The sequence below is a fragment of the Pseudopodoces humilis genome, chromosome 8 (genome assembly GCF_049639895.1).
Source record: "Pseudopodoces humilis isolate 2021_Gansu_Grassland_sample_001 chromosome 8, ASM4963989v1, whole genome shotgun sequence".
Lineage (NCBI taxonomy): Eukaryota > Metazoa > Chordata > Aves > Passeriformes > Paridae > Pseudopodoces > Pseudopodoces humilis.
The window spans coordinates 11,574,166-11,598,478 of record NC_142207.1 but is presented as its reverse complement, the minus strand read 5'-3'; the positions used below and the strand labels follow the sequence as shown (position 1 = coordinate 11,598,478).

At 45.3% G+C, this 24,313-nt stretch overlaps 1 protein-coding gene across 2 annotated transcripts in view; it reads left to right on the top strand.

The window, feature by feature from the left end:
- GLI2 (GLI family zinc finger 2) overlaps positions 1-24,313 on the top strand; it is a 204,798-nt gene that overhangs the window by 168,654 nt on the left and 11,831 nt on the right. For both annotated transcript variants that reach the window (XM_088059036.1, XM_005519663.3), the window contains 6 exons: positions 6,686-6,887; positions 8,968-9,181; positions 10,716-10,829; positions 14,254-14,385; positions 18,012-18,161; positions 21,822-21,986. In XM_088059036.1, coding sequence (XP_087915162.1) covers positions 6,686-6,887; positions 8,968-9,181; positions 10,716-10,829; positions 14,254-14,385; positions 18,012-18,161; positions 21,822-21,986 — 977 coding nt within the window. The remainder of the gene's footprint in view (positions 1-6,685; positions 6,888-8,967; positions 9,182-10,715; positions 10,830-14,253; positions 14,386-18,011; positions 18,162-21,821; positions 21,987-24,313) is intronic.

Genomic DNA, 24,313 nt, shown 5'->3' with positions numbered 1-24,313 from the left:
GCCCTGTTTTTTGCTGCCTGGTGCCAGATAGTCACAAATGTCTTGATTCACAATCAGCAGTTTAAGTGGGAAAAGGCTTTGTTCAGCCCAGCATAGCCAGCAGGCCAGCAGCTGGCATAGTTGCCTGGGATGTGGGCAAATCATTAAGTAGGACTTTTATTTCTCCAAATCAAACAGTGATTCAGCTTCACCAGCCTCTTTCAGTGTTGTTGGAGCCTTTCTCCTTGAAGGAAATGTTTTAATAGCCAGCAGGGTAAGGAGCAGGGCTGGCAGCGCAGCCGGGTGGTGACTGCAGTCGGCAGGCACGTGGCCACGAGAGGTGAGCTCAGGACTCTCTCCAGCAGGTTCACATGGAGCAACTGCCCCATCAGGATAAAAGCAGAGAGCCAAGCCTCATGGTGACCTAGGAAGGAAGTGCTTCCCCTGGGGCTGGAGGGACAGCAGCCCTGGGTTTGCAGGCTGGGTGTGCTGGATCACAGATGACTTCCCAAGCTAGCTAGCTGTTGGCTACCCTGGGCAGATGGTGCACCCTGTAGTCGCTTCCTTAAAAACTCTCAAAGACCTATTTTTGTTGTTGTTTTCTTTGTCCCAGCATAGAATGGAAACTTGCTGAAATCTCAGAAAAGGTTCAGAGAATGGGAAACAATTTCCCACCCATTTCTAGCCAGCAGTGCTGTTTTCTTCCCCAGAAAAATATGTGCAGAAGAGAGAAGTCCCAGAGCACCCCATAAGTGCTGTGTCTGGAATCCTGCTGCACTCTGGTTTCTAAAGAATTCAATTTACATATGCAAGTTGGGTCGACTAAACAGTTACCTTGTGGATTGGGAGTAAAAGAATGCAGCCTTGTCTTTCAGCAAGGATTTGAGGAAAGCATTAGTATTCCTTGAACTGCAAAGTTGATCAGCCAGGGGAGAGAAGAAAGAAGGGTCCCAGGACAGTGTCTGGTGCCAGAACAAATGTCCAGCATCTGTTGCAATCTAAAAAAGAGGTGTGTTGCCTCTGCAGAAGGAGAGAGGGGAATAAGGAATTGGTTACACAAAGAGTGTTTGTAGTTTATTGCTGCTTATCGATTATGGGACTATCCTGTGTTTTTACAGGGCCTTTGGTTTTAATTTGATGATGGGAGTAGGGGGGTATTTCTGTACACTTTGGATGGAGTTTCTTTGGTGAATGGGGAGGAAGAGGGACCATTTTGATAGCGCTGTATTTTTCCTGGGGTTTGGCCAGGGGATGCAGGGGAAGCAGTGGCTCTGGCTGAGTTTCAGTGAGGCAGGAGGGGGGCAGGCAGGGTGTGAGCCATCTGCAGCCCATGTGCCTTGCATGCTCGTCTGTTAGGGTGCAGATTCCTCTGATGATCCTGTGCTGTTGAGATCACAGCAACGTTTGTCTGTAAAGAGTTGCCTGAGATTTCCTTACCCTGAAGGACCCTTGAAGGAGCTCTTACTGAGTGCCTCCTTTCAGGAGGGCTTTGCTGCCACTATTCCTAGTGTGACATAAAGTCTGAATTCTCCCTCCAGAAGAAAACATCTCTTTTAGAATCCTTCTGATAGCCCACAGCCACAGAAGTGTCCAGAACAGGAACCTCTGCTCCCACCTCCCAGACGAGCTGGGGTCTGATCCTGCCCTTGGGAACTGGGATCAGGCACTGGAGTTGGTCCACAAGCTGCCACGTGCAAGAGCTGACCATTTGGTCATCACTGACCTATTGTAGATTAATCTAAATTTGTGAGAAGTATCCAAGTTTCTGAGCAACTTGTGGATGTGATAACTCATGGGCACTACAGGAAAGTGCCAAGGATACTCTTTCCTTCCAGCAAAGAAATCGTGACGTTCCTCCCAGCTCTAAGCTGTCTGGAGGACTGGGCTGGGACGTTTGGCAGACGCTGGCAGTGTCACTCAAAAACTCAGCCTTGAATTCCTGCTAGTTTAGAAATCAGATATTTAAACACACACACCCCAGGAGAGAAATGGCTTTTGGTTGTGAACTGTGGAATTTACATTCACTCTAAAAAGATAGTGCTGCTGTAAAATCAGTTTTTTTTCTAGTGAAAAGTTACTCCAGGCAGTTTTGAAAGATTTCCTAAGGTATGTGAGTTATATTTATTCCTTAGGATGTAGACCTGAGCTTGTGACAGTCACTGTATAAGGGTCTGTTTGTGAAATGGTAAGGAAAAACCACTGCATAACAGTAAAAACACTCTAAAATGTATCTGGAGTTGACTTTTTGTAAGGAGAGGCACCAGGTTTAAAGCTTTTTTGGTAAATTTTTTTTTGTCTGTCATGAGCTGCCATCCACAATGCTGCAACCAATGACCAGAGCTTTGGACTCAGTACAGTACTGTGTCCTTCCATTCACCAGTTCACTTTTTTCTTGTTTTGCTGCATGGGCTTTGGCCCATCACTTCTTTGTGGACCTGGGTGACAAAACAGTTTTTTCCATATCCCAGTAGGATTCAAGGGAAAAAAACTGAAGATAAGGAAGATTTCCATCTGAGGAAGAAAGGCACAGAGAAATTAATTTTAAAAACTGAAGTACTGCTAGAGGAGTGAAATTAATTTTGAAATATATTCCTATATTTACTTCAGTGTGTGACTTTTCAAATTCATGTTAACCTATGATGACTTTAGGTTTCTGAGCACAACTTTCAGAACAGCAGAAAGAATGCCAAATTTTTTTTTTCTCCTTATAGGAGTGTTGAAGGGGAGTACTCTGACAGTTTGGGAACTTCCCCCAACATATTTTCCAAACATCAAAAAATTCTTTAAACTAATCCTGTTCATTTTGAGAGGTCAGCCTTTTTGAAAGGGGAGAAGAGAGAGGAGTGTTAGTGATACATGTTCCCAAAGCTTTCCATCTGTGTGTCTGAAAAATGCATCCCGCCTTTAGTTACTTCTCTGGGCACAGTCCCTGCTGAACAGTTGTGTGTGGTTTTTCTTTTGGAACAACACTGGACCTCAGGCAGCAGAGGACTTTGCTTATGTGCCCCAGTGGCTGTCAGTCAGCCTGGGTTGAACACCTTGCTGTGTACAGCTACACAAATGCTGACCACTGCTGCTTCCTGTTACCATTTCACTTTCATGCTCCATGTCCTCAGATCAGGAGATTCAGGTCAGGCAAACTTTATTATTTAGAACAATCCCAGTGTTGTTAATCTACTTTTGAATAATAATTTTGAAAAGATTCTCTCTTTCTAAATGCACTAGTGAGCATTTCTTCATGTGCCTAAACTCCTTTTCCATTTCCCAGATGATTCTCTTCCCAGGCACCTTGGGCAGGCTGTCATTAAGAAGAGAGGAATTGTTCATCCATGGCACGATTTTAGGTCACAGCTTTCTGTGGAAGCCTGCAAGACCTAAGAGGCTTTTGTGTAAAGCATGAGCCCAACCTATTGGATCTGCTATCAAACATTTCAGATAGCCCACAGCACTTGCAGGATCTAAATTAGAGTGGACACTAACACAATGCATATTACTGGTTTTGGGCTGGAGAATTCCCAGGTGAGCTTGATAATCTGACAGCTTCCCGCAGAGTTTTATGCGGGGGAAAAAACAACATACCTGTGTGCAGCAGGGAGGAGTGCCCATGCCGTCTGCACTGCTAAAACCCAGATTTCTGTTGGACATCAGGTCTTCTTCCCTCCGCAAATTAATGGGAACCAATGGCTGATCCAGCACTGTGGGCATAAATCATGTGAAGGAACAGCGAGAAATGAGTACAAGGCTTTTCTTTCTATTTAGTAATTTATCAAGGGAAGTGGCACATTAATAAACAGATCTCCCTTGAGATGTGGGAGTAACAGAGATAAATATGACTGTCAAATCTGGCCTGTTTCCTTCTGTTAGAAAAGGAGGAGACTGTGGGAATGCAAATGCAGGAAACAATATCTATATCTGGAAAAATGCATATTATTTGTAGGACAGAAACCCTGACAACTGTTCTGAGATGGGGCCCCATCGCACTTGGTGCAGTGTGTACTAAATAAAATACAAGCCCTGTCTAAAGGAGCTCATCTAAATAGATGACACTGGGAAACAGGGACACAGAAAGAAGCAGCAGCTTGCTCAAGGAAGTATGGCTGAGGAGGACTGGGAATAGCACCCAGATCTTTCCAGGTTGTGGTGCATGTACTGAATCAAGATTCCTTATGGCCAGAGGACCATTATGATCTAGGCCCAAGCAATCCTCATGTTGTTTGGTCCAGGGCTCAGATTTCAGGAACCAGATATGAAGTTTGGCAATTCTCCATTTCAGCCTTTTGGGACAGCCTTTGCTGATGGGATTTCATTTGCTCAATGTGGTTTTGTCCACAGTGTCTCTACAAAGTGGCTGCATCTTCTCCAGCTTCCAGGGAAGTGTCACACAGGGTTAGAATCTTCCAACTGCAAGCATTTGGGAAGTTTGAGCCTAGTCCCTCCAAATCATGGGATAGCTTTAACACTCAGAAGGTGTTTTCTATAGACTGCTGCCCTTTCTGATTGCTCTGAGTCATGTCTTCTAGCATCTCTCTGCCCCTTGAGGCTGCACAATGTAGTTGTAGAAAATATTAGAACAATGTGTTGAACATATATGCAACAATCTGATTTTTAAGATAAATTCCTTACTTCCAAATTTCTGAAACTGAGTATTGTCTGTTTTTCAGTAAAAGCGTTGCATCTAGCAACTCTTGAAGCTGCTTAGGTGTAGAACAAAAGTCACAAGAGTATGATTGATGCCTTAAGTTTTAGCTTTTCTATTTTCCAAATTCTGTACTGCCTTAGTGTGTGACTCTGAACTTCATAGTGCTAGCAAGTTCTCTTTACAGGGTAGTTAGACAAAACAATCCTTTTCCAGCCCGAGAACCAAGGACACCATTGCAGCTCCGGGCCCAAAAATTATAAACAGCAGTGAATTGAGGAAAGCAATTGAAGAGGATGGGACTTCATAACCTGAAACTGTAATTGGACAATTAACCCCAATATGCAAGTACATCAAAACTTACAGAAGTGTGAGAACTCATGGCCAGTCGTCCATCTTGCATCCATCTTGGACAGAGCCATGGTCAGGCTCTTGTACTGCCCAAGGTGTATCCTTGGAAGGCCTTTTAATAAATAACTACCTTATTCCTTTAACTCTGTCTAGCCTCTGTTCCAGGTAGCCTCTTTAGGCACCAGGTGCTTGGTTCAAATACCAACTTAGCCTTGGATTTCCATGGGATGTTGGGCAAGTCATTTATCTTGTGCAATGAGGGTCATTATGGGGACTCAGAGGATGATGATACTAAACCCCATTGATTACACAGCACCCAGGCATGGTAATGGCAGAGCCACTTTGGTGCACAGACAAGTCATGTGGAGACTGGGACACTGCAATCCAGCCACTGGTCCCAGGGAAATGCTGGCACAGACTGCTGTGAGCCAACACAAACCAAGGAATTGTTTGATCACACCAGCAGGTTACATCCTGCCTCCTTCTACACCCCATTCACCCTCTCGCATTCCAGCACTGTCATCAGGATGGAAAGTTCATGTTCTTGCAAAGTGCCAGGCTTGTATTTGGTGATATGCAACCAAAATCAGTGCCTTCAACTAGCTAGAGGAAAATGTTTCTTATTGCCTGTCATTCATTCACAGTGTTCAATAGGATATACCATAGCATGCTTTCTGGGGAGACCACCACTGGAAAAGTTGCTGTGCTCATGCAGGAAAGGAGCTGGAGCAGCTGAGCCCTCCTGCACCCCTGGGTGGATGGCAGGGATTACCAGCCAGGACTCATTGCCAAGTGCTATATTTTACGCTCAGGTTTTTATTTTTTTTTCCTAAATACACAATTCAAACACTGCTTGCTTTGGAGGGCTGAGTCATTCCAGGCAGGGTTTGGGTATGGTACCCTGGTACTGAGGTATATCTGCATCTCCCATCCATGCCACCCCAGAGATCTGCAGGTGGGTCAGGCGTGGGCAGAGTTTCCTTTGGGTGAAGTCAGTAGTTCCAGTTAGCAGTGCTGAAACACTGAGGGATGCCAAACTTCTACAGTAGTAACCCGTCATGTATTGCAGATCCATAAATGGGCCTGGCAGGGTTGGAAATTACTTCATGCCTGAATGATTGACAATTGCTAATAGGGTCTAGGCACTGGCAGGTTCCCTTGGAGGGGGAGAGCTTGAACTTTGTGCCTGAGCTGCCAAATTGGTTTTCTTAAAACTCTTAATTTACTTTCAGGGTTTTTGGAGCCTCGCCCCCTTCATTAATTGGATGGTCAGCATTATGCTCATGCTTGTTTGGTTTCCATTCCCCCTGCACACAGGCACACACTCACCATTTGCAATGGTCGCCCCAGCTTGGATGTGCAGCTCCCTGGGCCTGCTGCTCCTGACACTGAGTCAACAGGCATGGAAACCTTGGAAACCTTGCCGGGCCTTCTCTCTTTTAAGTTAATTTAGTGCCTGTGAAAGAGGGTGATGGACAGAATTCTGTATGCCCTGAAGACAGCAAGGCAAGCAGGTGCTCATGCTGCTGCCTGACCCCTGCCATTCAGCATGCAGAAGAGAGGAAACTTCCCATCAAAGGGCATTTGGTCCCTGCACTGCTCCTGGGTCCTGAACATCCCGCAGCAGTCATGAGTGCAGCAGTTCTCAGCATTTCCAGCTTGCCTGCAGGAAGGGAGCAGCCCACTGGTCTTGTCTGACAAAGTCTCTCTTCCCTGCAGTGTCCCGGTTTTCAAGCCCGCGGGTGACTCCAAGATTAAGCCGGAAACGAGCCCTGTCTATCTCCCCGCTCTCTGATGCCAGCATTGATCTCCAGACAATGATCAGGACCTCCCCAAACTCTCTTGTGGCGTATATCAACAACTCCAGAAGCAGTTCAGCAGCAAGTGGCTCCTACGGCCATTTATCTGCCGGGACGATCAGGTAAAGCTCTGGGATCAGCTCTGTTCAGCTGAGGAACCATCCACCCAAAAAGGGTGACCCTCCAGCAAGGGAAAGCTTCCCTTCCTCACAGCCTCTGCTTTTGTGTATCAGGACTGTGTAGCACAGTAAATCAAAGCCCCCATCTGGTTTTGCTCGTGGAAGGGTATTTTGTGGCGTTTGGGGTGGGGTTTTTTTGTCTGGATTTGGGTTATTGGCTACCACGTTTCCAGTAATTAGAGTATGATCATGCCTCCCTTCAAGCAGAAACAGATAATAAATTTACCTTAGAAAATGTTCATTGTGAGCAGTTTGACTGATTAAGAAACACTCTGATTTAAGAGATTGCCCCAAAGTACTGTTCAAATTATTGGCCCACATTCTTAGGAAAAATGTTGCCTGGGTGGATAGAAGAGCCTAATTCTAAAAGCGTATTTAAACCCAGTCTAAACCCTTGAGTAAAGTTTTGTTCAAATCTTAATTAAAAAGCACTTACATTAGGCAGCTGACTGTTGTCAATCCCTACTGTGATTGCTTCACCCAAGTTTCACAGTGTTATTATTCTTTCTATTACTTAACTGTTAAAAATGTTAGATCTAATTAACACTGATGTTGCAAAGCAAAGGGTTACAAAGATTATGCATGCTTTAAACTTGTGGGGGAAAACAGAGATGTTGTTATTAGTAAGTGTAGCATTAATTATGTAAGTTACTTTATCCAGCAACATAATTTAGAAATTGACTGTAAAATCAAACATAAGGCTGACATAAAAAAATTGCAACTTCTTATCTGGTAGTCATATTTTTTCCTAGTCTTTTTATCTGTTGTCATTAGCTGCACATACCTGTAGCATCTCACCCTCATATATGAAGAGTAATATTTGATATTTTTAACAAATCAGTTAAGTCCAAGAACTGACCTAATGGTCAACTTTGAGCCTCTGAGGGAATAATCAACTACAAATAAAGAATTTGAAACCCTTCTCGGTGTTCTAAAAATATATCCTAAATGTCAGGATTTGTAAAATGGGTAACATTCAGAGCAGCATAACTGCCAGAAATTTGTCATGAAAAGACTTTTTTGTTATTATTTTAACAGCATCTTAGAGGCAGGAATTAAATACTCTCTCCAAAAGCAAAATTGGTCATTAAGCATGTTTCTAATTATGGCCCTATTCTCTGAGCACTCACACCTTGGGCAGTTTTAGTGGTGTGAGAGAAAATGACGGTAAAGGTTCAGGGCAGCCACTTCTTGAAGGTGGCAAATAATCAATTTTTGGACTGTCTATGGTTTGTGTATCACACATCTAGAGTTACCACAGAGCATCTCCCATACTTCTTTTTCTCTGCCCAGCGGACTTGCCCTTGGGAATGGACCCCTTTTTTCCAAAAGCAGAGCTTTGTTTTTCCTGCTCTCCACTGCTGCATCTTGTCTCAGACCTGTTGTCCCAGTTATTGCCCAAGCAGCCAGGGGCAAGTGATGTTCCTGGTCACTGCTGACCTAGATTGGAGATGAACCAGTGACCTACATAGGAAGGGTGACATGCTTCAGCAGTCCCCTGAGCCAGCACTCCCCTCACCTGAATGCAGAGTAAATTGCATGTTTTTGGACTATGTTAAGTGGATACTTATTCATCCCTGCTGTAATCTGTGCCAGGTGAGCCAGGTGATTCTTGTTTTTCATATCCAGGTTAGCCTAACCTCAAAGCTGCAAATTTGCAAAAGAGGTCTGCCTGGGAAAACCCAGGAGCCTTAGGGGCTACAAAGCCAGATGTGTCCAAGTCCTATCCTCTTCTGCACTCCCTAGGGCTTTTGTTGGGCTTTTTTTAAAGAGGAAGCAAAGAAATCACAATCAGTCTAATGCTTGGGTCAAAATGATTCACAAGTTTGCTGAAGCACATGTGAGTCAAATCGTGACTTTGCAGTAAAGCAGGCAGGCAGGCTTATCCTGGCATTGAAGGTGTCTATCTAGGCATTGCAGCCTGGCTCCTGGATTCTCCAAGAAGCCAAACCTGAATCAGTGACTAATGATAAATTCGGTTTAAAATAGCTCCTCATCATTTCTCTTTCTCCTCCTGCTGCAGTCCAGCATTCAGCTTCCCCCACCCGCTTAACCCCGTGACGTACCAGCAGATCCTGACGCAGCAAAGAGGCCTGAGCTCAGCCTTTGGACACACTCCTCCCCTGATCCAGCCATCCCCAACCTTCCCCCCGCGGCAGCACATGGCAGTCATCTCTGTGAACCCATCACCAGCACAGAGCAGCAGCAACAGCAACTGCATCTCCGACTCCAGCCAGGTAGGGATGGCCATCCTGAATGGCACATGTGGAAATGGAGGCACATTTTCTGTGGGATGCGGGCTTCCCTTCATGGTGGCTGTGGGAGTTTTAACAATTCTCTTTTTTATTCACACTGTCCCTTTACATTGCTTTTTCTTATTCCTAGCAAGTGTTTCTGAATTAGTCACAGACAAATTTTGCGCCCATCTCCCTTCCTTGCACCTCCCCACATAGAAACCAAAGGCCTTGGTCCATCAAAGCATTGAACACAATATGCAAGGTCATCCCAAGCAGGAAATCCCCTTGAACACGTTATTGAAATTGAGGGAAATCAGTTGCTGTAAAAACAGGTATTTTGCAGAATAAGCACCTGTGAACCAAGCTTCTTGTTGGGACCTTCACCAATCCCTCCTTCCTTTTTTGTACTCATGTAAACCATGATGATGGTCTTAATCTTTAACATGTAAGTGCATCCTTGTAGGACCTCTTCACATTTACTTGCTGTTCCTTCTTTATCAGTAGGTTTTCTCTTCATGTGTCCCTGCTGTTGATTTTTACTGCTAAATTTTGCAAAGCCGGGCCAGATTTTGAAAACTAGGAATGAGATCCCACACAAATACCTGTGAGCACACAAGCACATACATGTGTGCACAAGCCCTGCACATGCACTGGGTTAGTGAATATGCCTAGCACATTCTTAATAATTTTTCTTTTCCACTTACATTCCTTCCAAGTCTAAATTGCAGTTGCTTTTGTCCCCAGAGACTTATTTCACCGTATTTCACACCCATTTCAAATAGTTGTTTTAGTTGTATCATACTGAACTTTTAAGACTAGTTTATTTTAGGGTTTCTTATGGCTGCTGCACTGCAAACTCTGTTTGTTACTGCAGGTTATTTTACTGATTAGTTTTGTTTTCTCCTTACAAACTGGTTACCAAAATAATGTGGCTGGAAGGAGTTCTGCCTCTGTTTGATAATTTGCAGGACCAATCTTAAGCAATTAGCAAGAGTATTTAAAGTGCTAATGTTCCAATTTTATGCACATACAATGGGATGGTTTTTCTCCTGAATTTGATCTTATTTTTTAGGAGCTTAGCGAATTACACACATAGTCTTTCATGGACACAGCATACCAGAGCCCTCACATATAACCAGAGCCTCCTGCTTCCCCCAGGAATTCATTTTCCCAACAAATAATTTTGTCACATTGAGAAATGTGGCTTGGATGGGGGTTGTATAAGACTTTGATGGCTATGCCATGGACTGGATTGCTCTGAAACAAAGCAGCAGTGGTGAGGCCAAGCTCACCAGTGAGCCTGCAGAAGCTGGGGCTGCCCTTGGTTCTTCTTCCCTCTCTCCCATCCCCCTGCTTTGCACAAACCCACATGGGCTGGTTTTCATATGAACCCTAGGCCAACCCTTCTATACCCTGCCACTACTGGAGCTCAACCTTGACTGATTTTAAAGTTAGTTTTTAATGAGGAAGTGGGCTGCTGTCTGTCTGTCATCCCAAACCCCAGTGCCATTTCTTGCCTGGTTTTCTTTCCTAGAGCAAGCAGAGCAGTGAGTCGGCCGTGAGCAGCACCGTCAATCCAGTAATTAACAAACGCAGCAAAGTCAAGACTGAAGTTGAGGGCTTGCCCCCAGTGTCCCCAAACACACAGGTAACCTCCCTGCTGCGAGCCATGCTGTGGGCTTGAGGTGGTGAGCTGCTGGGTCTCATCTTTGGAAATAATCCTCTTGGCATCTTTTTTTTGCAGCTGGGAGCAAGGCAGCAAAATCTGCCAGCCAGGCAGGTGTCCCTTGGAGCACAAAGCCCAGGAAGGGACAGGGCAGAGCTGCAGTGACTGAGTGAAGCATTCCATGGGTACTAGGGATTCAGCTTGCTGTTTCTGTGCTTGGATAGGAAAAAAGAGGAGAGAGCAAATATATCAAGTGTAATAATGTAAAAATGATGTCTGAGTTTTCTGTGCAAAGCAAGCTGCATTAGTGTCTCAGAGCAAACATAGATTATGAGGGAAGCTTGCATGTAGGTAGAAAGCTTGCAAAAAAAGTACGACTTCTTGATTCAACAAGGAATTGCTCCTAGAAACATCCTTTACACTGGTGACACAACATTTGACACCAAGAAGGGCCCAGAGGCCTTTGCTTTCTTTCTGGAGCTCTGTGATTGCAAACTGTTTAATGGCTGACAGTATCCATCTGACCGTCCTTTATCACAACTGTAAACTATCAGGAGTGCTCTGGGCACTTCATTTTCATGAAATATTAGGCCGTGTTATTGTCAAGCGAATGGAAGAGTTGATGACAAATTTCTCCTTCTGCCCTGGTTCAGGAGCAGGTCTCAGCATGATGCATGGGGACAGCAACGTGTGCAGTCATCAGGGGGCTGGTAAAATTGATGAAGATAGCATATCAGGGAAAGATAAACATGCTGTAGTCAGCACGATTAGGGCAAAGAGGCACCTCTCTGGAGCTTTGAGTTTAGGCGTGCATCTACACACTGCTGCAAAATCACATGCCCTGAAAAACTAATCTGGCCACTACCTGGGCTAATAGGGCAATGTATTTATTTCTTGCAGCAAATGAAAAAATATTTGAAAGCCATCAGTTGCTTTCTCTAAGCATGTGTTACTGGAGGAGCTGTGGGACAGACAGCTGCTTGCTCAGTGGCTGCCATCCTCCTTGTGCTGCTCTGTGCGAAGCTGTGTGTGCCCAGCTTGGCAGTGCTTGGATAGCACCAGCCTGGCTCACCCCTGCAGCCCTGCTCCAGGGGTTTCATCCACTTACTCTTAAAAATTAAAACACTGAAATTGGCACTGAATGGAGCAGGGAATAAAGTGGTGCAATGAGATTTGATTAGAATAGCAAGGTGAAATTAGGAGTAGGAAAATGCACACTGATCATCTAATAGTTCCTAATGAAGCAGTATGTGAAGTAATTCCCCAAGGGACATTTAGGTTCCACATCTTGTAGCATTTTGGTATTGACTGGGAAATTACTAGAAGGTACCGTGTAACAGACAGCCCATTCTTGGCAAGGAGAACAGATGAAAAAACTGAATGTAGCGGGTCCTTTAGTCTAAGCAAGAAGAATTACTAAATTTAGAAATTTCTTTTCTGCAGGAGACTGTGCTGAAAAGTTGTGTTACAGTCAGTTAATAATTGACTATCCATTTTTTGCTGACTGTGAAGTTCATCTATCCCCAAAAACGTGTATGTTTTGTTTTGGAAATGCTGCATTTGAAACACCCCATGTGAGCAGTGGTTTGGGCATTTGCAATCCTTGGCCAAGACAGCATCTCCCATGATGGTTTGTGCTGTAAAAAATGCAATCAGACAAGATTTGTGGGATACGGTGAAGTACCAAGCATGAGGGACCTGAGATACTGAACTTCTACAGTGCCACAAGAGAGCTCCAGCAGAGATTCAGACTAGTGTTGAACTGGCTAGAAATTTAACAAGTCAATCCTTTTCAACAAATTAAATTGTTACTATTTCATTTTTCCAACAGAAAGTATAAAAATTTTGGCGAAATAAGATTTTTAGTAGAAAATTACGTTTGTCTGGGGACCGCACTTTGCACAGAGACAAACATTAAAAAAAAAAATAATTTGTACAGCTCAACCAAATAGGAATTGCAGGAAAAAGAAGCTGCTGTTTGAACTTTCTCAGACTATTGCTCTGGGCTCTGGTATAGTTTGAATCTCCTGAAGTCTTTCTGTAAATTACTACAGTTCCCTGTCCCAAGAGCCATCTTGCAATTTTATTTTTTTTTAAATCAGAGCTAATTAAAACAAATCTCTTCCTCTCCATATCTAAACTTTTAAATAGAAACGGCACTGCTGGCATGGGTGTCATGAGCTAGTTAATGAAAATTGTTGAACTTTGGTACAGCACATCTCACTTTCCAAGCCATATAATGTCATTAAGTCATTAATCATTGCAGCTCTCCCGTAGACATTGGGAAGGTGTTGGTGGGGAAGGACGTGGCAGCCACATAGGTCTGTTTGGGCAGGCCAGAGACAGTCTGAGTTTGTGTCTACACACATATGGGTCCAACTGGAGCAGCAGATTGAGAGAAACAGCGTCTGCTGTGGTCAGTCACCCCAGATGCTCCTATCCAAACGTGTCCTGGAGGCAGGATGCTTTGTGCTAGGCAACAGTAGTATCTGGGAGGAAAGGGAATGAAGGGGGCCAAAACCTGCAGGGTTTGTCTTGCTAGATTCCCAAGCCAATACTGGATGTCGATGGCCCAGTCTGTAGTGCAGGTGTCCGATGGACACAGAGCTGACAGTTGTCCTTACTTGGATTTGTACTGATTATGTTGTATGTTACACTTGTGTAGTTGCCCATGCTTTAATCCTAGCAGCCGTAACAAAAATCTTCTGTGCTTCATTTTACACTGGGGAGCTGGCTGGACAGAGAAGTTAAAGAGAGACCTTACAGTGTACCCAACATTAAAGTAACTCTTTTATGAGTCCAGAGTCCCAGGACCTCTGTTCTGCAACCTCCTCTTCACTGGGTCTTGCTCATGCTTTCCAAATTCCCCTCTCAGAGAAGTGTTTTGAGAGCTCATCACTTTGTCCCTGTGGAGAATCCTGCAGGCATAAATCTTTGGGTTGGGTATCATTTTTTTTCTTATCAACTCAGAGATGCAGAAAACAGGAACCTCCTGCCCAGCCCATGTCAGGTGAGCGTGGGCTCTGGGCTCTGACTGCTCTGTAATTTCTTTATGCTCATGTTTCTCCACTCCACCCAGATCAGTTGTTTTGCTCCAGGGAAGAATACAACAAAGGTCAGAAGCCAGCTCTTTCCTTTCTTCAGTTTTTCCTAGGACTGCCCACAACCCAGCTGAATCCAGGCACTGCTTCAACAGTGGCTTTGGGGTGTTTCAGATCTTGTTGTCAAATCTGATCCACTTCTGCCAAAACCCTGTAGCTCTTTATTCCACAGTAATCGTGGATGTTATGTAGCCACAACGAGCATGGTTTTGTGATCAGTTGATACTTGCCCTGTAATCTATGAGTGATGGAGGAATTCAGATGAAAGAAGTTCACCTTATACAATGCACCGTTATGTGTTGCAGGAGCATCTGACAGACCTGAAAGAAGATCTTGATAAGGATGAATGTAAACAGGAGCCTGAGGTTATTTATGAGACTAACTGTCACTGGGAAGGGTGCACAAAGGAATATGACACTCAGGAGCAGCTCGTCCATGTGAGTAATGGTTGGGAGGAAATCCCAGCGATAAATTTGGGTTTCTGTGTACTTGTCCTCATTTTTTATCACTAGCTGCTGTACAGCCAGAGCTCACCCTGGGAGCTACTAAAGGTGCAAATCAGAGATACGGTGTGTAAACACTGCCAAAGCAGGTCGCTGCTCCCCGAGGAGTTCAGCTGAAAGAAGCCTCTCATAGATTATGTGATATTGCTCCCTTCTCAGCTGCTGAGGCTGCACTTTCAGTCTCCCTTGTGCATGGCCCAGTGACAGAAGGCTCAGTGCAGAAGACTGGATCAGAAAATGGGGAAGGGAGCTGAGCCCTTCTCTCTTCACTGGCCGTATTCACTGAGCCTTCCCACGGAGCTACACCAGCTATGGGTCAGGGATCATCCATGCTGTCCTCAGTCCTAGTCCAGGCAGAGAAAGCCTTTTATGCTGCTGTTAATGAGCTGTGGAGCCATATCACTTAGAGGCTGTTGTCCTGCTCAGCTCATCCCTCCCACAGAAACAGAGCACTTTCAGTTTAGAGATATGCTCCAGTGTCTGAAACACAGAAAGTGGGTTGATTTTCGAAAACTTGGGAAATAGGGCTTCCATAATCACAGTGATGTTCCCAAACCAGTGTCAAAACTGCTCTCTGAAGGATCCCCAAACCAAGTCATTAATCAGATTTTCAGTTCTAATTAATTCCAAGAACCTTTTGTATGCTTTGCTTCATCTGGGTATCCACCGTTAGGTTTCCTTTGGCTTCTGGGGTCAACAAATCCCTCATACTCAGGGAAGTGCCTGTGAAATCAGATATGATCTGTGTCTAAGCCCCTTCTTGCTCCCAGCCCAACACCCTCCCAGTCCTTATTTTGGGTCTATGGTGCAAGTCCCACATCTTTGAGGCCAGCCCATATCTGCTAGGAATTCACCAGCCCAGCAAGCCTGATGCTTGCAGCAGAGTTTTGGATTAAACACATTTTGCAACAGGATCTACTATATTCTCCTTTTCCTTCAGCCTTTTGCTGCTTGCATTAACTGGACTTCCAGCTTGCCGGGGGCCACCCATGTGCAACTCACATGTAGCCTTCTTCCTGAGGGTTTGTGTCTGCTTTCACCATTTTTTATATATCTTCGTTTTAGATACACGCCCAAATAGGCATCAGTCACCATTTGCCCAAGTTCTGTACACAAACATTGTCCAGAGGGACTACACTCTAAATTATAATTTTGGGCACATGCTCTTCCATCTAAGGCTGGTGCCTGCCCACCTCTGCCAGAAGGCACTAGTTCAGTGCATCATGTCCTTGAGTACAGACAGATTTGGAAAGAGTTTTCAAGGCTGATTGAGTGATAAGGTGCTTAATGGGTTGCACATTGCATGCCATAGGGCATTGTTTTTTTGGGGTTAAACCACAGCATGCCTGTCTGTTGGGCTGGGCTCACATTTGTTCAGCAGTTTTTGTGTGTTTCCCCTCTCAGATGTAAGAAAAACTAACTCTGCCCAGAGCAAAGTTCAGAGTGCCAGGCAGCTCAGCACAATTTATTTCCAGAAAAAAAAAAAAAAAGAAAAAAAACCCACCAAAAACCAAAGAAAAACATTTGATGGAATATCCCAAGATTTTCCTAAATTTGGAAGGTTACAAAAATTGAATCTTCTGTACAGTGATTACTAGCAACATGAAGCTGTGGATTTGGGATGCCCAAAATACACATGCAAATGAAATACAGATGTCGTGGGCCAGCTTCTGAGAAGGTGCCATCTCACCATGCATGGAAAAACTCTAGTTTGTGTGCAGAGCAAAGTACCTGGGTGAGCAGGGTCTGTTCCCCATACACAGTGTGCTTGTAGGAGAAGTGTCTATAGGGAGCAGCAGAAGTGATGACATATTTTTGCAAGCACCACTGCTGCTCCCAACCTCAAAGGTCACACTTGAGAGAAGCCCAAGCAAAGCCTTCAGCCAGGTAGGGGCTAAGGAGCTCTAGCTGGAGTGGGGTGAGCTGTGCGACTCCTCCTACACCATGTGATGGGAAGCAGATGTTGCCCAGACAGGGAGTGAATAGTCCTGAATGGGCGCTATGGTTCCCCTTCCATAAATGTTCTTCCTCTGGTTAAACAAGACCAAAAGGGTAAGCCTGTGCTCTCCCACACTCCCGGCATTGCTATGTGTAATCTTGGTTGCAAGATAGACTCCCACACAAACAGAGCCTGGAGATGTATCTCCCCAGTCTGGTCTGGATATGGTTTAGCATGTCCATGGGTCTCTGGGGAGGTTCATCAGATTTCCACCATCTGAGGCTAAAATGTCACCAATGCCACATTGTAAAACCAGATCTGTAGGCAGCAGAACTCTAAACCCATATGAAACCTCTCCCAAACGCAGGCTTCCCCAATTCTCCCAGCACACAGCTTTGGCTCTCTCTTTGGTTTACATGCGGTGCCCCAGAGACCAGCTGCACCCCACACACCTCCTCTTGTCCCTGGGTGGAACTCGGACCCCAGGCAGCAGGACCCTGACCCCACAGTTGGACTGCAGCACAGAGAATGCTAAGGCTGGATTCAGAGGTGACTGTGAAGGCTGATGAATCTTTTTTAATGCACTTTTGTGTCCTTGTGCTGCCTCACTGCCCCAGGAGTCTCATCCCTAGCTGCAACATGTGTGCCTGGCCTTGGCTGGGGGATGAAGGCGGGGGCTGGAAAAAATCTCAGCACAAAAAAAGCCAAAACGCAAAACCAGAGTGGTTTATTTTAGGATTTCCTGTCAGTGAATGTCTTCTGAAAACACAGGAGCGAGGACAGGCATTATTTTTGGCAATGAGACCCCATTCAGAGAGACAAGGCCGCCGCGGGAACAGCACTGCCAATGGGCTGGCCTCTGGCTCTGTTTATTTTCGGCAGGGCTTCATCTGCCCTGCACTGGGAGAAAAGCAACCCACTTCTCCCTACCAGTGTGGATAAAGCAAGCACCACTTGCTTGCTTTATCCTGGGTCTGGCTTTTCAGCACTCCAGCACAGAATCTCGTGGCCCAGAGTAATTAGCAGTAATTGAGCTCTCCTTGCTGCATAGTTCTTAGGTGCTGTCATTTCCTGCCAGCCACCAGCTCTGGACAGCAGGTGGATGTCATGGGGCCAGCATATGGACTTAGAAGCATAGGATCATTTAGGTTGAAAAAGACCTTTAAAATTATTGAATCCAACCAAGCCTTGTCTCCTCCTGTCCACTGTCTTCCAGCAGCACCCCAGGAAAGGGTCTCAGGTGCATAAATGCAGCACAGGGGAGTTCAGCAGAAACAAAAATTGCTCTGTCATCCTCCTCAAGAGTGGCATCGATCAGCTGGGGGTTCACTGAGAGGGCTCCTTTCTTCCTGGCACCATGGGTCTCCATTGCTTTTGCAAACCTCCCATTTTTAGCCTGTTTTGTACCCAGCGTGCTGGGTGCTGCACACCTTGCTCTGCAGGACACACCAGACCACAGTGCTGGGTCCGTGTCCCTGGTGTTACCTGTGCACCTGGCACTCAGGTGCTGCAGTGCCTGACAAGCATTGGGGAGGGAACATCTGGCTCTCAGAGCACCGTGTGTGATTCACTGGCATCAGCTCTTCCAGGAGTGACCTGGTTTTCTTTTCTGTCCTACCAGCACATCAACAACGATCACATCCACGGGGAGAAGAAGGAGTTTGTCTGCCGCTGGCAGGACTGCACACGGGAGCAGAAGCCCTTCAAGGCTCAGTATATGTTGGTGGTGCACATGCGAAGGCACACGGGAGAGAAGCCACACAAGTGCACGGTGAGCTGGCAGGGACACATGGTACATCTCACTTGGCAAATGGGGTGCCAGGCTGGGGTGGTCACAAAACTTGGGCATGGCTTCAGGTAGGGCTCTACCAGTCCAGCCACTGGCAGCAGCTCAGAGCCAGTCCAGCCCTCTGTGTCTGGGTTACAGCTACTTGCAGGTTAGACCCTGGGTACAGGACAAGAGGTCAAGGAGTGTGGTTGAGGTGTTAGTGGGCAAAAGTGCATTTCCTTGGTGAGAATTATTTCAGATCTACCACAGAGATCCAAAGCAACTCAGGACAAGTCACTTAAGGTGAAAATCCAGCTAATTTAGTTGCCTACATCCAAGAAAGAAATCCAGTAATGCCACACTGTGGGGAGCTGCCTAACCCTGGTTGTGTCTAACTTGGCATCACACACTACTGCTGGGACTGCAAGATTCCCTCACCCACAGACCCAAGCATGCATACATGCCTCTTTCTAGCCTGGGAATCTAGGCCAACACCTCCTGCTTTTGCTCTCTTAATTTAGAGGTGAGGTTAAGCCATAGGTGCTTGACCCCCAAGAAGAGCTCAGTCCTTGGATCTGCATACCAGCAGCACTGTGTCTAGGGTTAAGCACTGCCTGAGGAAGAGTATGGGGTACTGTTTTATATCTCAGCCCTGTGGCTGCAGGCTCACTGACCACATGGGAGAGCTGGGCTCTCCTCCTCCTTAGCCTCAAGATACCAAATCATTTATGTGCCTTCACACTTGGAGCCTCCCACCACACTGCTTACTGATGTGGGGCAGGCAAGGATGCCTGATGTGGGGCACAAGAGGGGAAGCAAGGTTATGAAGTTGAGTGACTGTGGTCAGCTGATAGGAGAGGTGTTCACAGTCTCCGTCCTCATCTTATTCCAGCCCTTATTTGTCCCAAAGGTCCATCCCTGTCTTTTGATATCCTCTGCTCTCTGCCTTCTGCTCCTGATGGCATTTCTTACCTCCTCTACTGTCAGCATTATTACACTGTTCCTCTCCCCAGAGTCTTGGGGATGAGTCTCTTCGTGCTCAGCAAGTGTCTGAGCCCTCCTCCCGTATCTTACTTCTCTTCTGCTCCATTAGCCAATTCCAGCTTGGCTCACTCACTGGCTCTGCCCCAGCTCCTGCTTACAAATATTAGGATATGTATGATTTGCTTGCTGCATGACTCCTTTATCAATCTTCCAGCCCTGTGTTCATTTAATTTAGAGCATAAGCTCCCCCGGGGCACAGGGCCATGTCCTTTGTTTTAATCTTCTAAAGCACTTTGCCCAGTCTAGTGCTTTACCAATCTTCCTTAAAAGTATCAAGAAATATTGATTGTTGGTGCATACAAAGTGAGCACTGAGGGCAATTCTAGCCTGCCCTTGTAGGCAGAGGGACTCAGGAGACAAAAACAGCAGTGGCTGCATCCTCTTTAGTGCCGTGGTGGAGCAGGAAAAAACACTGCTGCACAATCCTGCCCTTTTCAAGACTCAGTTTTGTCACACTGGAGCAATGGCAAGGCTGTGTTTGAGTCTCAAGTCATCCTCTGCCTCCTGGAGAACTGCAGGCCCTCCATGTGCAATATGTTACAGCAACTGTCCCCAAACTGGAGAACCACCATTTTCCATTTGTCTGGGATAATGGCAGCTCTGCAGATGGTGCCCTTCTGTGGCAGAGCATTCCTTGTCCAAGTCTGGCAGTGATTTTTCAAAGCAACATTTGTTTCAGACAAGAAGTTTGTGGTGTACATAAAGCTACAGATGAGCCCAATTGCAGCCTGGGATTTGGTCAAGGATTATTTCAACAGATGACAGCCAGAACTCCCACTGGCATAATCAAATCCACACGTAAGAGTGGGAACAACTGCTTTGAACATGCACAGGCTGCTTTGCTGAGAAGCTCTTATTTGAAAATGTGGCCTTAGAACTTTTGCTCTTAATAACTGTGTTTTTGTGTCAGTATCCAGCAAAACTAGAATGGGCACATGAGTTGTCTCATGCTGAGTTCCCTTTGTTTTCCAGAAAGAGGAATGATGTATTTCAATAACTGTAAGCGACTTGAGTTGTAAAGGATTGTTTTTACAGGGCAAGAGAAGAAAGAGATACACTGTGCAACCTCAGAGCTGTGGCATGTTCTGTGGGACAAATGGGCTAATGAAAGTTGTCTGAGGAAGGAAAACTGGATCCACCCTGCCCTGACAAAGCTGTGGAAAGAACCAGGTCTTGCAGGATGCTCCTGCTGGTCCTTGAAGAGACATGGATAGCTCAACAGCAGAGCAAATGTGCCTTATGTCCACCATCCCTATGCTAGACCTTAAAGGGAATCTTAAGTAATCCTTCTTTTCCAACACAACAAAGTTGCATGGGATCAACCTGTATCTACATTCTTCGTGGGTTTTGTGGGCTACATGTTTGCCTCCCTCCCTAGCAGTCTGGCAGGCCCCGTGTGTGTGGAGCACAAGGTGACAAGTGCTGTTGCTATTGAATGCAAGTGCCTTTGACCAGACCTTTGGATGTGTAGAACCACTCAGCTGCCCATGGAAAAATCAGACACACAGCATGACCTGTCCTGCTGTGGCTCCAGGTTCCTCACTGGCCAAGACTCAAACAGAGCAATGTGAAGTCTTGTTGCAACTGAACTGAACGTGTAGACATGTTTAATGTCTACAATGTCTACATGACTAAAAGACAACACATACATTATAGCAGGAGGGCTGCTTGTTGAAATTTAAGGGGTGTTTTTTATATAGGAAGTACAGCCTGGGCTTTTCAATGCTCCCAGCTGAGCAGGCAGTGCAACATTTTGCTAGAATTTGCAAGGGAGCCTTGCATTTCTTATAACCTCCCACTTATTTTGTCAAAGAGCACTTTAGAACCCCCTTGGTTTGAGGTGAAATCCTCCCATGCTGAGACAGGGCAGGTGCAGGGAGAAGCCTCCAGCTCAGACAGAAAGGAGGGTGGCAGGACTTACATCACCCAAAGCCTCACCACGTCTCCCAAGCTGTTCCTTCTCATTGTGTGGGCAGCTGGTTTCCTTCCAGGAGGAAGGTTCCTGGCCTGTTTTGTCATCCAAAAATCCATCTGTCTTCAAGACTGAGAGTCTTGTTTTTTAAACTGGTAATGTCAGACAGCCTGACCACAGCATCCTCCAAGAGCAGACCCAAGCTGTAATTTGGGAAACTTTAAAGCTTGCTAGATTTCTGTTTGTGTGTTAGGGAACTGTCTGCCCTTTCCAGTGCTGGTGCTAGTGAAGTTGCAAACCTGGTCAGACTGTGGAGAAGCTGTCAGTTCTCTAGGTGGGAAGGAGGGGGCCCCTGTTTCTGAGTGCTTCAGATGCAAAGTGGGGGCAGGAGAGGCTAAGAGAGCTCTGGGAGGAGCAGAGGGGTGTTTAGCCCTTCTGGAAAAAAGACTCACTTGTTGAAATGTCAGGTGGGTACCCAACTACCCAACAAGGAGTAGCACCTCAAATATGACTCACTGCTGAAACTCTCAGCCTGCCTAGGGAAGCAAATTCTCCCAACAAAGTGGATGTTGTTCCCTAAAACACAAGCCCTTTAAAAAGAAGAAGAAAAAAAAAAGAATGAGAAACAGATGAGAAGGGTTTAGGCAGGGGGAAAATCAAATTTTTCTGGTTAATTAATCACTCCTCATGTGTTTTTTTAATTTTAGTTTGAGGGTTGTTCCAAAGCCTATTCCCGCCTGGAGAATTTAAAGACACACCTGAGGTCCCACACTGGAGAAAAACCTTATGTCTGTGAACACGAAGGCTGCAATAAAGCCTTTTCCAATGCCTCGGACAGAGCCAAGCACCAGAACAGGACACATTCCAATGAGGTAAGCCTGGGCTCACCACAGCTCAACGGAGGGCTTTTTTTAAAATTTTGCTGACAATAAACATACACTTTACACACTGGACGCATGTAAAAAGAAACCTACTGTAATGAGAGGTTTATCTTCTTTTTTTTAATGGGATTTATTTTGCTGGGGAGCCAGACCACATTAGCTTTACATTTATGAAAGCTGTGTTTGAAATCATAAACAGATGTTAAATTATGCAAACTTTTTAATCGACTTTGGAAATGAAAACAAGCGTTTTCCAAATTTATAATTTTTAATAGCACAGATAGTATAGTACAGTTGTGCAAGTGGTGTTTAATATTGCTGTGGAGCAGACTTGCAGTATTATAACAGCTACCCTGGATCCTGATGCTCTGGAAATAATACTCCCTCCATCGTTTGATGTACAATGATAGAGCACAATGCAATGCTTTGTTAACCTTGGATAATTAAGACCCACTATTAGTAGTTGGGGAGCAGAGGAAATTGCCTTTATTGTAACGCATGTGATGGTCTGTTGCAATCAACCACAGCCGACGATTGAAATTTATATTACCGCTAATTAGCTGACAGGGGAAGAAAAAACAACACTCTAAAGTTCTAATAGTGTTTTCAGCCATGAAGAATTCAGTCTGTAGCCTAATTTGCAACAGTTAAATATAGACTACTGGAGAACAGAACGCAGTTGCCACGGTTGACAGCCTTTTGAAGCGATGCTGTGTCTACAAAGGGCTTGTTGGGAGTATTTTTATCTCTGGCATAGTATCAGTCAGTGATAACCAAAGCTCTGTAGGTTTCAGAGATTCTGTTTGAGTCAGAATAAGGACTCAAAATCTAGAATCCTCTTCTATGCTGAGATGATGTTGAGATGAGCTGATGAATGACCAGGTTCCCAGTGTTGTTTGCATTGTTTTGGTTATGAACCCAAACATCAGAATTGTTCTCCACCAGCAAGACTTGAGTTAAAATGAAACATATTGACACTTAAACTGGATAGTTTGGAATTGTTTTAAGGCTACAGCAACCCTGAGGCCAGAAGGGACCAAAAAGATAGGTTGCAATGACTCGTCTGCTCAGCATCCTGCATTCCCAGTAAGTGATATTTGACCACATCGTTTTTCTACGTTAAAGCTTCTGCCCCTGTAAGGTAGGCAACTGTGGTTTAATCTCACATTTTAGGTGTTGGAAACTGCTCATTCTCCACCCCTGGATGCTTTTTCTGCCTTCCTCCAGTGATGGATCCAGTGTCCTTTTCATTGTTGATATTTCCACCTTTTAATTTTGCAGTGTTAAGCCACTCTCTGTATTCTTGCTCATAAGCTGAATAAATCAATCAAGCCACTGAAGATTTACATATTTGCAACATTTTTTTCCTGTCTTAAAGGAAATTTCCATCTTTCTTCAGTTCCTAAGGATTCTCATGTGAATGGATCAAGACTCCCGGTACAGCTTTCAGTGCTGGATACAGACTCACTCAGCCCAGTCTGTGCACACTGACAGCATGTGAGCACCATTTTTTGCCCCTAGATCACTTGACCTCAGATTCCTGGAGCTTTACTAGGAGCTTTTCTAGGCAGGGCACTTTTCCATCTGAGCCAGCTAATGTCCCTTGTGGAATTTTCCTTTTGAATGTGTTAGTAAATGTAATTTCTCCAATGGCTTCAGATTCCCAAGTGATCCAGATCAGGAGCTGCACTGGATCTGGGATGACACCTCACTTCATCTGAGCAGAGCTTGAATACATTTAAAAGTCAAATCATTTGGGTTCCCTCATGCCAGAAGGTGAGGCTGTAGGGCAGGAGCATCCAACCCCATGTCTGTTGTGGACCCCAATCTAAATATGCTGACACTTGGCACAAGCTGCTTTCAAACAATGCAAATTGAAGACTCAGATAAGAGATAAGGGTTTTATCCTCTGCAGTTGCTTCTCCTAAAGGACACCAGCCCTTTCTGTGGTATAGGAACAGCACAGCCACTAGTGGAGGATCTGTACAAGACCAGCTGGCCTTGCCATGTGAACGACAAGGCACTGACACAATTCAAACAATCTTACATTTTGCAGTCATGATCACTCCTGAACTGCTGTTCAACCCTCCTTAATGCAGTACAGACACACCCCAAGACTTGTGGGAGCTCTGTAGGCTGCATACAATGGCTCCCTCTGGGCCATATTTTTGACACCCTCTTTTTGAGGATCATATAACATGATCCTTTACAACAGATGGTATCCCTCACAGCAAAGCTCATCACACTGGGCAGCAGGCCCAGGCAAGAGTCCTGTGTCCAGCTGTAGCCATGACCACTGGCTTAGCAAACTGTACTGA